Source organism: Nicotiana tomentosiformis, chromosome 11 (genome assembly GCF_000390325.3).
Source record: "Nicotiana tomentosiformis chromosome 11, ASM39032v3, whole genome shotgun sequence".
Taxonomy (NCBI): Eukaryota; Viridiplantae; Streptophyta; class Magnoliopsida; order Solanales; family Solanaceae; genus Nicotiana; species Nicotiana tomentosiformis.
In genome coordinates this window covers 91,854,872-91,867,274 of record NC_090822.1, presented here as the reverse complement: position 1 = coordinate 91,867,274, position 12,403 = coordinate 91,854,872, and the positions used below count along the sequence as shown (strand labels likewise).

General features: G+C 32.4%; 1 protein-coding gene across 2 annotated transcripts; it reads right to left on the bottom strand.

Moving 5' to 3' along the window:
• Positions 1–4,871: 4,871 nt before the first annotated feature.
• Positions 4,872–12,170, bottom strand: LOC104095272 (pre-mRNA cleavage factor Im 25 kDa subunit 2). 2 transcript variants are annotated; one of them, XR_011411888.1, is made up of 8 exons: positions 11,881–12,170; positions 11,655–11,700; positions 8,802–8,895; positions 8,525–8,598; positions 7,598–7,684; positions 7,409–7,519; positions 7,035–7,289; positions 4,872–5,167 (listed from the first exon to the last, which is right to left on the bottom strand). XR_011411888.1 is itself a non-coding variant. In XM_009601359.4 (7 exons), exons 1-7 carry the CDS (start codon positions 11,997–11,999, stop codon positions 7,218–7,220), a joined length of 603 nt encoding a protein of 200 aa, XP_009599654.1. In that variant the 5' UTR covers positions 12,000–12,170; the 3' UTR covers positions 6,850–7,217. The 2 variants fall into 2 exon arrangements, 1 of the variants encoding a protein (XP_009599654.1); XM_009601359.4 differs by lacking the exon at positions 4,872–5,167 and having other exon boundaries at positions 6,850–7,289.
• Between the last annotated feature and the right edge of the window lie 233 nt (positions 12,171–12,403).

Genomic DNA, 12,403 nt, shown 5'->3' with positions numbered 1-12,403 from the left:
TCGACATTAAGTATCGAGCCATAAGAGAACGTGTTAAAAAATAAAAAGTAGCCATTGAGTACGTTACTGAATTGATGTTAGCCGATCCTTTAACTAAAGGCATGCCAACCACATAAACTTAAGGATCATGTTATTAGAATGGGACTTGGTTCCACTATGTAAATTTCTGTTGTAACAACGAATATTGATGAAACTCTACTATTGTATGAAATTTCTCATATTGTTATTATGTACACATTCAATTGTTTTGAGAAATATCGCTAAAGTATGGACCTAGAGTAAACATTGGGTTTACTCATAAAGAAATATGTGCTAAGATTTAGAGCCATAATACATTGTGATACATGGAAGATAATACTCGTTCTTAGAGGACTTATAGCCATGATTTATGTATTTTGTTTCTTTTAAAGAAAGAAGAATTACGGAATTTGAGTAACATTGTAAGTATATGTGGACCAAGTAGGTGAATATAAGTTACTTCTTCATTTAAGTGGTCCATATTCATGTGAAAGTCCGTTTCTTATTTTTCTTCTTTATTGTTGAGACATGAACTTACATAAAGACTTAAAGTTACAATATCTTTACTAATGTTATTTTATGTCTAAATTAAAGTGAAGTTAATTATGATACATTAATGCCCATTAGATTTCTATGTGTTTGTGATGTAGTAAAAGGCAGGATGATGGTGATCGGTCCCTACACTGTACAATTTAGAAATTACTACACCATCTAAAGTGAGTTGCTACAGTGTAGAAGTACCTATACACAAAGTTTTATCTCAAACAACAATGATGGGAAGTAAGTCGATTTTCCTATTCCGCTGCAATTTAGACATTTTTCGTTTGTGTAAATGTCATACAATCACTTAATTAGTTCACGACATCTTAATTTACTACATAATTTTAACCTGAAAATACGAGGAAAAGTGAGGGAACTTTTCTGTAAAATGCCAGCAGTGAAGGTTGGCCCTTTAGTTTAAAATTGGAAGTAATATTCTATGTAAGCCATGATCACATGGAGCAAGAACTTACGAATTATGGGATTTACTGACAAAGATAAAATCAGAGTTTGGTCTAAAGGGCATTAATCCGATCATCAATAATTAAAGAAACTGTTTAATTTATATTCAACTACTACGTACAGAACGCGCACACAGGTCAAGTACATGAACTTTAAAGTCAACAATCTATTTTTTAATCAACAATCGTGCTAAACTACAATTTCTTTCAGACAAGTGTAACATTAAGAATATGTCAATTATCATTGTTTTACGTGTATCCAGATTTTCAGTTCTTGATCATATAAAACATTGCAAACATATATAGCTAGAGTTTTCTATTTCTTTGGAAGCCATGCGCGAAGCATACAACTCATCCTCAATTGATATTGACGAAAGCAATAAATTTACCAATTAATGATACAACTAAGACTAAAACCCTATACCAAGCAAGATCCCTAGGAGCTCTTTTCTTTCTCAACCCCTTTTTTCTCCTATTTGAAAAGTCACTATGTAATTTGATTTGGGTGTAATTACACAATTTTAATATATTTATCTGACCAAGTAATTACTTAATCAGCAGATAATTAGTGTAATTGAGAGGGTGTAATTACATTCTCTAGTTCTCAAGGGGGCTGAAAATTATCGGTAATTACATGGTGTAATTACAAGGTTATTTTTTGAATCTCTTTTCTTTTCTTTTTAATTTACTTTTTATTTCTATTTTTTTTCTTTTTAATTTATTTTTTTATTTTAATTTTTTAAATTCTTTTTACATTATTTATTTTTTATTTTTTTATTTTTCATTTCCCAACCTTTACTGCACATGTTTCTACATAATTTCTCATATTTTGTTTCTTTCTTAATTATTTTTTAAATTTTTTACCATACTTAACTATGTTATTATCTAATTTTTCTAAAAATATTGTACCTCGTAATCTTTGAAAGAATAAGTTATTCACACACTTGACTTATAATGAGTGATGCCACTAAAGTTAAACTTTATTATTGGATGAGGTTATATGCAAATTTAACTATGTTAAAATGATAGAATACTTTTTAATATTTAAATAATATTCTCATTTTTCAACCTTTATTTTTTTTGGTTCCATGTAGTTGCTTATATCTTTTATTTCTTAATTTTCTTCATTTAGCATAATTGTGATGTTGTTCTAGCTTTGAAACTACATAGCCTCATATTAAAAATAGTGAGTCATTAATAAACTCGGCATATAATGAGTGTTGTCATTAAAGTAGAATCTCATTGTTGAACGAGGTTATAGACTTATGTTTTTCTTTTCTTTTGAATTAAATTTACTTAAATTATGTTGAAACTTATTTTACGTTATGTTGTAATTTTACATAAGAATATTATGTTAATTTTTTTTGGATTTTGAATTTATGTTATATTTTCGGTTCTATTTTATTTGATTTAGTAGTATTGACTTATTAATTCATATTGCATGCCATTCATTTTTCAGTTAGAATTGGTAGATTATGTTTTTTAAAATATTTGTGTAATGTTATGGAATTATATTTATAAATATTAATCTTTTTATTAAGCATGCAATCCATGATGTTCTTACAAAATATGTACTTTTAATTTTTATAATTAATTAAAGTAAAATATTATTAATTTGAAAAATATATGTCAATTATTTTTACAATATTAGTTAGAAATATATGGTTAGTAATTAATATATTTTCAATAAACATTATTATCTTAAGTGTAAAATTTAATATCATTTATAAAGACATATATTTTTAAATCTTAAATTGTAAGTTTTAATAATTAGCTTTATATTTAAAATTTAATCTAACTGTATAATTACACTTGTACAACCAAACAGTACACTTGTAATTACACTAGTAATTACACTATGACAAACAAACAAACAGGTCGTCGTAATTACAATACTCCGTAATTACTAGGTTGTGTAATTACAACTCTAGTAATTACACCAATTCCAATAACTGTGGCTTTCCGAATAGGTAGGATTTTGTGCAAGTAATATTGATCTATTATCGCAATTTGACTTGTAAACGCGTATGAGCGTAGAGTTGCTATCCCAAATTCATCTTTACTTGAATCATCTTAAACATTGTCAAAAAGATATACACATCAATTTTAATAAATATTAGTTACACATATATAATTAATTTTCTCGGCAAACAATATAGAAATTGGAACGGCACCAATTCGGTGCATCTCTGCCCCAGTCGAAACAAGTAATAGTGGGTGAACCTCAAACCAAAACGAATGCAAGGAAAATGTAAATATACAGTAGATAATATCTGTTTGATTTAATTGTCTTAAATTCTAAATACGCATCTCTCCCAAAGTTCGATGATTCCCTCACCACTCTCGTTGGCTGGACGGGGTGATGGAGATATGCTATTTAACGTTACAACTTAACAACCACCAAGCTTGTTGAACCTTAATTTGGTTTCTCTTTCCTTGTTTGTGAAATCAAAAATAACAAGTTGATCAGCCTAAATATCTACTCCCTTCGTCCCACTTTATGCAATGCGATTAGAAGTAGGAAAGTGTCAAACTATGTAATTTTTTGTGTGAATTCGAGCATGGAATCTTCACGTGCTTTAAAATTTACAAATTTAAAAATAACATAAAAAGTATTATAAATCACAATAATTAAAGCATATGAAAAAATTCATACTCTCTTCACTCTCCAAATAGTAATTGTCACATAAAATGAGATAGAGGGAATAATAAATTCGAAGCAATAATAGGATATTACCCATCTCTAGCTAGGACATATTGACACAAAAAGGCAACATACTACTACTCTATAATATTTTGGTAACTGTGCATGTATTAATGATTAAACTTTCATAAGTAGCAAGTGAAGCTTTAGTTGTTTTTGTACATGGCGAATCTGGGCAGGTAGACATGTTTTCCATGGTTATGATTGCTCATAACGCATAATTTACAACGCGTCCCCCCCCCCCCAAAAAAAAGGTTATAGCTCTAATTCTATGCAATAAGGTATTCCTACCCACCCATGCAAATTAAAGTAAATGGCCACTATAATGTATTCAATTGCATACTTGATTTGTTAAGATATATGCAAGTTATCTAATTTTAAACACATGTAAGCAGTTGGACACTAACACTATAAACAATTGTATTTATTGCAATTTTATATTGCAGAAACGAGCACGCTGTTCTATTTTGTGATTCAAATGCGCGTACGCAATATTAGACTCTTCATTTAAAAGAAATAGTTACTTCTCCTGACTTATAAGTTATAATCAACTCTTTAAAACATAAAATGATTCAGATATCCAATCTTAACACCTACAGTAAGTGGTTCGACTCAATAATTAGTTAGATATATACTTCAAATGCTGCTATACTTCATGCCTACGTGCAATTATCAAAGATAGCTAGTTTAAACTCCCCTCCCCACCCCCAACCCAAAATAAGGGCCTGTAAATTTACATAATGATTCCCAATCATCTGAAAAAACTTTTTGCTAAGCCATAAATTGCAGAATTGTCAACCCAGACCCTTGGTGCATAAACTTCAACCTTCATTCAAAAATACCATCAAAATGCTAGTCCAACCCAATCTTAAGTATGCCACGTGTTATGACGGATTACACGTACATTTTTCATTTGCAATATACATCAAACAAAAAATATCAATAGATAAAGTAGATAATTCACCAATAAAAATCTCAAAGTCAAAGTGAAGATAATTAAGTTCACAATTAACCTGTTCTCATTTAATTATTCATTCTTGCTTTTGAAAATATTAAATTACCTTACAACCTGTAATTATGTTAAAATAAATTTTAACTGCAACATCACTTTCTTTGGGAATATATAACATACAGAAAATATATATATATACAAAAAAATATTTTTTCGAATATTATTTTGAGAGCGACTATAGAATATCAATTTTACTTTTTCCGTTTTCTCAGGGACATCTCTAACCCGTGAAACGAGCATGGTGACTGGACTTAGGCTAAAAGTCCTTGTCTGAAATGAGCTGTCTAACCAGTAAAAATTGCATGGGGTGTCATATTTGGTCACGCCATTTAACTTGTACCCACTTTTTAAACTTTAAATAACTTCAGGCTTTTTTCTCCTCCTCCTTTTTCTTCTTCTTCTTCATCATCAACTTCTTCTTCTTCTCCTTTGCTGTAAAAATAAAGGTGACGGTGAATTCATATGGTAATTGTAAGCATATTTTAAGGTAATTTATGGTGTTTTACAATGGTGGGCTGTTGTGACGCTTTATTGTTTACTACTACTTAGAGTTTCTTCTTCTCCTTCTTAATTACAAAATGGGTTTGTTAGATTTATTGTTGTATTGACAAATTGATGATTGGGGTTTGTTCTTGATGATATTTGGAGATTATGTTTCAAATTTGAGCTCACTTGGAGTAGATTTAGGTGTTAACTCGTGTATTGGATTATTAAAATTCGAAGAACAAATTTATGTACCTGGACAATTTGCACTTTACGCGGCATTAAATGCATGAAAACATGGCATTAAATGCATGAAAACATTATTTGCACTTAGACCTATTTGGCCTTAAATGCATCTGAAGTGTAATTTTTTTCACTTCAGACCTATTTGGCCTTAAGTACATCTAAAGTGTAATTTTTTCATTTCAGACCTAATTGACATTAAGTGCATGAAAACATTGGTTGCACTTCACACTTATTTGGTCTTAAGTACATCTGAAGTACAATTTTTTCACTTCAGACCTATTTGGCCTTAATGCATCTGGAGTGTAATTTTTTCACTTTAGACCTATTTGACCTTAAGTGCATGAAAATATTTGTTGCACTTCAGACTTGTTTGGCCTTAAGTGTATTGCACTTCAGACTAATATTTTTTTAACTTCAGACCCGATAAGTCTGAAGTTGATCCTAAAATGGGTAAGCTTGAACATTTTTGTGCAAAGTGGGTATAAGTTCAATTGTGACCCCAAAACTAGATATAAATGCAGTTGTTTAAATTTTAACTCCGTTAAGAAAAAATTTAGAAAAATAGACCCGCTTAACCATAATTTTAAAGCACACTGCCAAAATTTTGAAGCGCACTACTAGAACTAAAAACTTTGTACTTCAAAATTCTAGCAGCGTACTTTAAAATTCTGGCGCATGGCTGTTTTTTTCAAAACTTTTCTTAACGAGATCAAAATACAAACAGTAGTTCTAAAAAAAGGTCCATCCAGCGTAATTCTTGTCTAACAAGCCTCAATCTCAAATTTCTAAAGAATTAAAGTTTTATCGGTTTATAAGAAAGTTATTTACCTAACACTATCTAGATGCTTCACTTTTAAGTGATCTCAACCAAGTGTAGAAAGTAGTAACTGTTTTTTGGAAGGTATATTTCAAGCTTAATCCAAAAAGATACAAGCTGCAAATATTAGAAATCAGAGTCTAGCAACAACTGTCTCTTACATGAGACCAGAAGAAACTAAGTGGGCGTTTAAATATAAGAACTGTAAAATTCCAGAAAAAAAATTAAAAACAAAATATAAATGAAAATGGTATTTGAAAATTAGAATTATGTTTGGACATGAATACAATTTGAAACTGTTTTTGAATTTTTGTGAATGATTTGAAATGAAAATTTTGATAAAATAGCTTTTTAAAGTTTTTCAAATTTCCGAAAAATTTTGAAATTCAACTTCAAGTGAAATTTAAAATTTTCACGGACAAACACTGATTTCGAAAAAAAAAAAAATTTCAAAAAATGTGAAATTTCTTCTGGCCAAACGTGCCCTAAAATACTACATTTTTGGTTTTTCCCCACACGAAGAGCACAAGCTCTTATCATCACAATAAGACAAAGAGAACAGCACCACTTTCATCAATCATTCACCGAAGAAAGATCACTTAGAATGGCTAAAGATCACTTAGAATGGCTACTTACGAAAGCCGCTCGCAACGAAAGAAACCTAGCAGCCCTATGTCAATATTCAACAAGCGAGTACACACAAATAAGCCAATATTTTGCACCGCACTATTGCAGGTTAACAGGCTCCCATACCTGGTGTAAGTCATCAATCAGCCTATTGTAGAAAAGTGAATCAAGTCATCTATCTGCCTACTGTGGAAAAGTGAATTAAGTCATGAAGAAGGCTTCAGCGATCCTCATAATATCAGAACCCAACCAAACCGATATGATGCTATTTTTATCCCAGAAGGAGCTCTTGAATGTCCATCTACTAATCTATGGCTGGATCATGTTGAACTGGAATCTGGAAAGCTGTTGAGGGATTGTGGATATCACAGGTCCATATCTCTGCCATGAGTTAGGAGAGCATTAGTATGACGAGACAAAGATTTATGAAAATGGTCATATACACCTTACTTGAGAAAGAACAGAATATGATGCAACAGAGATAATAAATTATTCGATACCTGAACATTGTCATAAAGTTCAAACAATGGCACAGCAAGGAGTTTTAGATTTTTGGGGACCGCGAAGTACTCTCTTTCGGAGAGGTGAACAATGAAGAGCTTCTTACACTCCTGCACGACATTCAAAGCATCAGGAAAATAAAACAAAGGGGTAGTTCAGTCATTCAGAAAAACTTTATACTACTATACCTTTGGCTTTGATATGTGTGGAGGGCAGTATGGATACATTATGGTTTCAAAGTTCGGCCTCCACCAGGTGGCCACGCATTCACCTATCTGCATTGACAAATGTCACATTAGGAAGACATGTTGACATATATTTTCAAAGAGAGAAAGAACACAGAGAGAGACAAACGGAGATTGAAGAGAAACCAAACACTTCAATGAAGATCAATAGTTTGATGGTGGACCTTTTAAGTTGCTATGTCACAGGAAGATGGATAAACTGATATTTTCAAAGAGAGAAGAGAGTGAGTGAGAGAGAGAGAGAGAGAGAAGCCAAATACTTAGGTAAATCAATTGTTTGATGAATGGAACATTCTAAGAAGCCACTAAAAGCTCGTAAAGAGATTACTTCAGTAGAAACTGAATTACAATCAGCTAATGGGATATTTAAAGCTTAGGGACATCCTGGATCTCTCAAGTTTACAAATCGGACAGGGTCCATTAGTTTACTCGTTGTGACTAGTAGAAAAGAATCAACGTGATTCAGTGCAACCACATTTGAAATGGGCACACAAATACCACAATAGTCCCAACTAAAATTTTAGTGTGTGCCATGCCATCAAGCTATCAATTCCCTCGGTTACTGAGTGAACTCCACCACCCCTTTCGACAAAATAGGTCAACCAAAATGCGACAGAAGAAATATATCATTACCCACCTCCACACAGCTGCAACGGTGGATCAACATGAATGATACTAAAATGTAACCATGCGGTGAACTTTCACTTCTATACTATAAAAAGATGCCTAATACTATCCTCCTTGTTTGATGTTTCATTTTTCATTATTGGCATACAACATAAAATGTGTCCGATACCTGTACACCCCTACATCTTTCTCCTATACAAAGAAAAAAAAGCTACTAAAAAGTGCAATAGGTACCAAAGTTACCTGCCAATCTGGCTGAAGGCCAGGAGAATTAGCTGCAAGTTTGCTGGAGAGTTTCCTTTTCAAACCCTCGATTTCTGCAAACCACCAAAGAGAAAGAAGAATAGCACTGAAACTCAAAGAGTATACTATATAGGTAAAGCTAACTAAAGGATATATCTTAGTAAATTTTAGCAAGAAACTCATGATTTACCAGAAATGCAAAGAGAAAGTATTATAAGAATAAATTTTTGATAACTATGATAAGAATTAACGTATCACAAATAAGACAAGAATATACCATTTTCTCCAGGCTTTAGGCGTCCACCTGGAAGTTTGCAAAATGTGTTCCCGATTTGCAGAAGAAGGATATGAGGATGATTATGCTCTTGTACCTGTGAATTTCACGCGCAATTATAAATGATAATTACTTCATAATCACAGTTTCGTTTAATAAAACAAACTTCTCCCAATCAGCTTAATTTATGTGCCAAATTTAGTAGTTTCATCTTTGCAAATCTGTCTACAGAATTTTTATGAAATGTAACAACTGCACAATTTCAATAGTTTGAGCTAGTTTCTTTTTTCTTTTAATTGGTAACCGTATGAACTAGTTCTTTTAGACTTGACCCAAAAAAAAGCAGCCTATAAGTCATCTTAAATTCTTAGTTTGGTGAGCATATATTCATTCTTTTCCCATCTCAAGAGTATAAAGCAACCCAAAATATAGCTGAAACTTAGGCTGGGGTACAACAATCTTTTTCCTCCCCTTCCATTACTAAAATGCTGAGACCTGCTAATAATACCTCTATGAAGGAATTTTATTGTTTGATCAGGCAAAAGTTGGATTTTCACAATTCAGCATCCAGAGAATGCAATTGCAGTACAAAAGCAAGAGAGCTCCCTTACATTCTTTGTCCTATCTAAGACTCAAGGAGCTTACAAAATCCAGAAATATAACAACATTATTTACATCACAATGGCTAAACCAAGCAAAAATTTCAGCAAGCATCTAGTCTGCTCACTGCTGTACATGAATTGGGGTTGACACTCCATCAAAGCACCTTTGATCCCAAAATGCTCCAAAATAACAGAAATGAGACATTTGCCAAATATTTCTGATGGGTTTCTCGTACTTTCCACCTTTTCCAGCTAACAAATGCTTCCTTCAAACAACCTGGTAATAGCCAATGTACACCAAAAATGCAGGAAAGCAAGTCCCAAACCATCTTTGCTACAGGACAATGCAAAACCAATGATCTATATCCTCCCTATATGTCAAACATAAATAACACCTGTTACAGACTGCTATACCTCTTTTTCTTAAATTTTCTTGAGTTAAACATGTCCCCAATATTGTAAATGATACAAAACAAGCTACTTCTCTGGGTGCTTTTTATCTTCCAATTTAATTTCCAGGGCCAATCTTCAGTAATTTTGCCCCAACTAATTTTCCATAAAATTCCTTCACTTTAAAGCTTCCTTTCTCTTTTTCTCCCCACTGCAGGTAGTCCCTCTCCTACCCATTATGTGCACATTTTGAATTTTAGGTAAGAGACTCAGCATCCTTTCAATCTCCAGCCTAGGCAGGGGCTTCTGAATGTTATGTTTCATACATCCCTCTCTCTTAGTTGGCTAACAGCAGCTTCAGGGTTGTTCACAAACGTAAAGAGATCTCAAATTCCTCCTTTAAGCTATTGCTACCTAGCCATTTTTTTTAGAAGGTAAAAATTGTTTTATAAATATTAGTCATTCATAATTACAGAGTGAACTAGAAGGAAATATTCTAATCCTTAATCTCTTACAAGGATCCTAAGACATCAACAAAAGATTCATGATCTTCCATACACTCCTGTTTACACCAAAAATATAAAAGGGCTAAAAATTGCATTTTCATGTTCTGGATAGTGTTGTGCCTATCTTCAAAGAATTTTTGATTGCTATCTAGCCATTTATCCATCCAGAAGTAAGTATTTTCCACATTCCCTACCTCAGGAAATTTATTCACCATTTATAGCATTGAAAGTCATCTGTGTCATGGATATATCACAAAAAGTATGCAAACCTACATTCAAAAGCATAAATGATCTTCAGCCTTAACAAGGAAATTACTACGCAATTATTTCAGTACCTTCAATCATCATAGTATTGCATCTACGGGGCGATGCATATGGAAGTATATGTAGGAGCGGATGAAACTTATTTCAGGCAATCTTCTCTTCGTTATCATCTAGATGTACTACTTGCATCCTCTGTCGTATGTGGACATATCATCTATATGTACGTCATTTTTCTCTAAAGACTAAGTCAAATATACGAACAGTCTCCATTTCAGGAATTGGAAAAAACTGATAGTAGTAAACAGGGGCAGATCTATGTATGGGATTGGGGGTGCCACGCCACCCAGATGCTCGGGTAAAATTTTGTTTATGTATTGATATTTTATACAAAACACCTATATATGTAAGGGGTGGCACCCGCAGTCACAAACGGACTCTAGGTGCCGTGGTTAATGTGCCAAACTCCCAGATACAAGATCCACGATCGCTACTCAATGCCTACGTTCCCATTCCAGTTTATTTTGTTCCCGCTTCTTTATTTTCTTTCTGCTCCTTTTCTTTATTTCTTTATCTTTGTATTCCCTCCTCTTTGAACCCATTTTTATTATTTACTAAATTGTTTCATTTTTCTTTTTCTAGATCTTCAAAATTTTACTTGAATGTGATTAAAAAAAAATTCTTTTTTATCCATCTACTGTTATTTTTTCCTTGATTTCCAATTTTTTTAAGAACGATGATAGGATAAATAGAGATAATATTAATCTAACCATATATATTTGAAGGGGTGTACTTGCTAATTTTAAATTTTTATTTTTATTTATACTTTTTAATCACATTGAATCAAGAGAATTAGATTAAATTGGATAAAACCTATTCGATTTGGTGATGAACCAAAAATTGTGTACATCAAATAGAATTAATTTAAAACAGATCGAACGGACTAAATGTACGGCCTAATTCAATCTCTTTCGTTAGTGGTTAGTTCGCATTAAAAACAGTGGCATCCGTAGTCACTAAATCCTGGATCCTGAGATTTAGAGCTAAGGCAAACTACAAGAAGCATTTAAATAGAGATAAAGGATGGAGAAACATACCAAGAGAATTCCTTCAACACTTGTCCTCATACCCTCCTTCATGTAGCTGCAGACAATATTGTTAAGGCAAATTATTGGAATTAGATAGGGTACAAATGGAACACAATAAATATTGAAAATTTAATATAACCAACACGCTTTATTAGGGATTGAAGTTTTATCTAGGGTTTTAAAGAATATTTGGTACAAAGACTAGAAAGAATATTCAAGGAAAAAAGGAACGTACTTGAGTTTCATGCGAGCAAGGCGATCAGCAACGGAAGTGTCCTTCTCCATTTTAGGCTCTTTAGTGCCAAAGGTATAGCTAGAGAGTGGGTATGTGTTCACTATAGCTGACGTCACCATCTTTATCGCTTCTTCCAGCAAACGGCGAGGAAGAAGATTCCGAGGCGGATATATACTTTGTTTCTTCCGTTTTCTTTTCTACTGAAAATGAAAATGGTTCATCATCCTTTGATTTGCCATTAAATCTTGATGCTTCTCCACTTGTTGGTGCGTGGCGCTTCTTTCTTTTATCGTGGATTCGTCAATTTCAGTGGTAACGCGTTTGCGCGTGTTTTACACGTTAATGAGTAAATAATTTTTAAAAATCTATATAAATAGTATATTAAATGAAGTATTTGAACTATAAAAAAGTGTAACTTTTTGAAAATATGTTTATAGATTCTATTTAACTAGTTAAATGAAAGATAAATCCTACCATATGAAAATTTTCAAAGTTTTATAGGGATATCTTGTTAAAATAATTG

Excerpts from the sequence above, each read along its gene's own strand:
- LOC104095272 (XM_009601359.4), bottom strand. The coding sequence starts at position 11,999 with ATGGTGACGTCAGCTATAGTGAACACATACCCACTCTCTAGCTATACC. Across the intron at positions 8,896-11,654 it reads GTGTTGAAGGAATTCTCTTG|GTACAAGAGCATAATCATCC; the intron begins GTATGTTTCTCC and ends TGAAATTCACAG. Across the intron at positions 7,290-7,408 it reads AACTTTATGACAATGTTCAG|AGATATGGACCTGTGATATC; the intron begins GTATCGAATAAT and ends AACTCATGGCAG.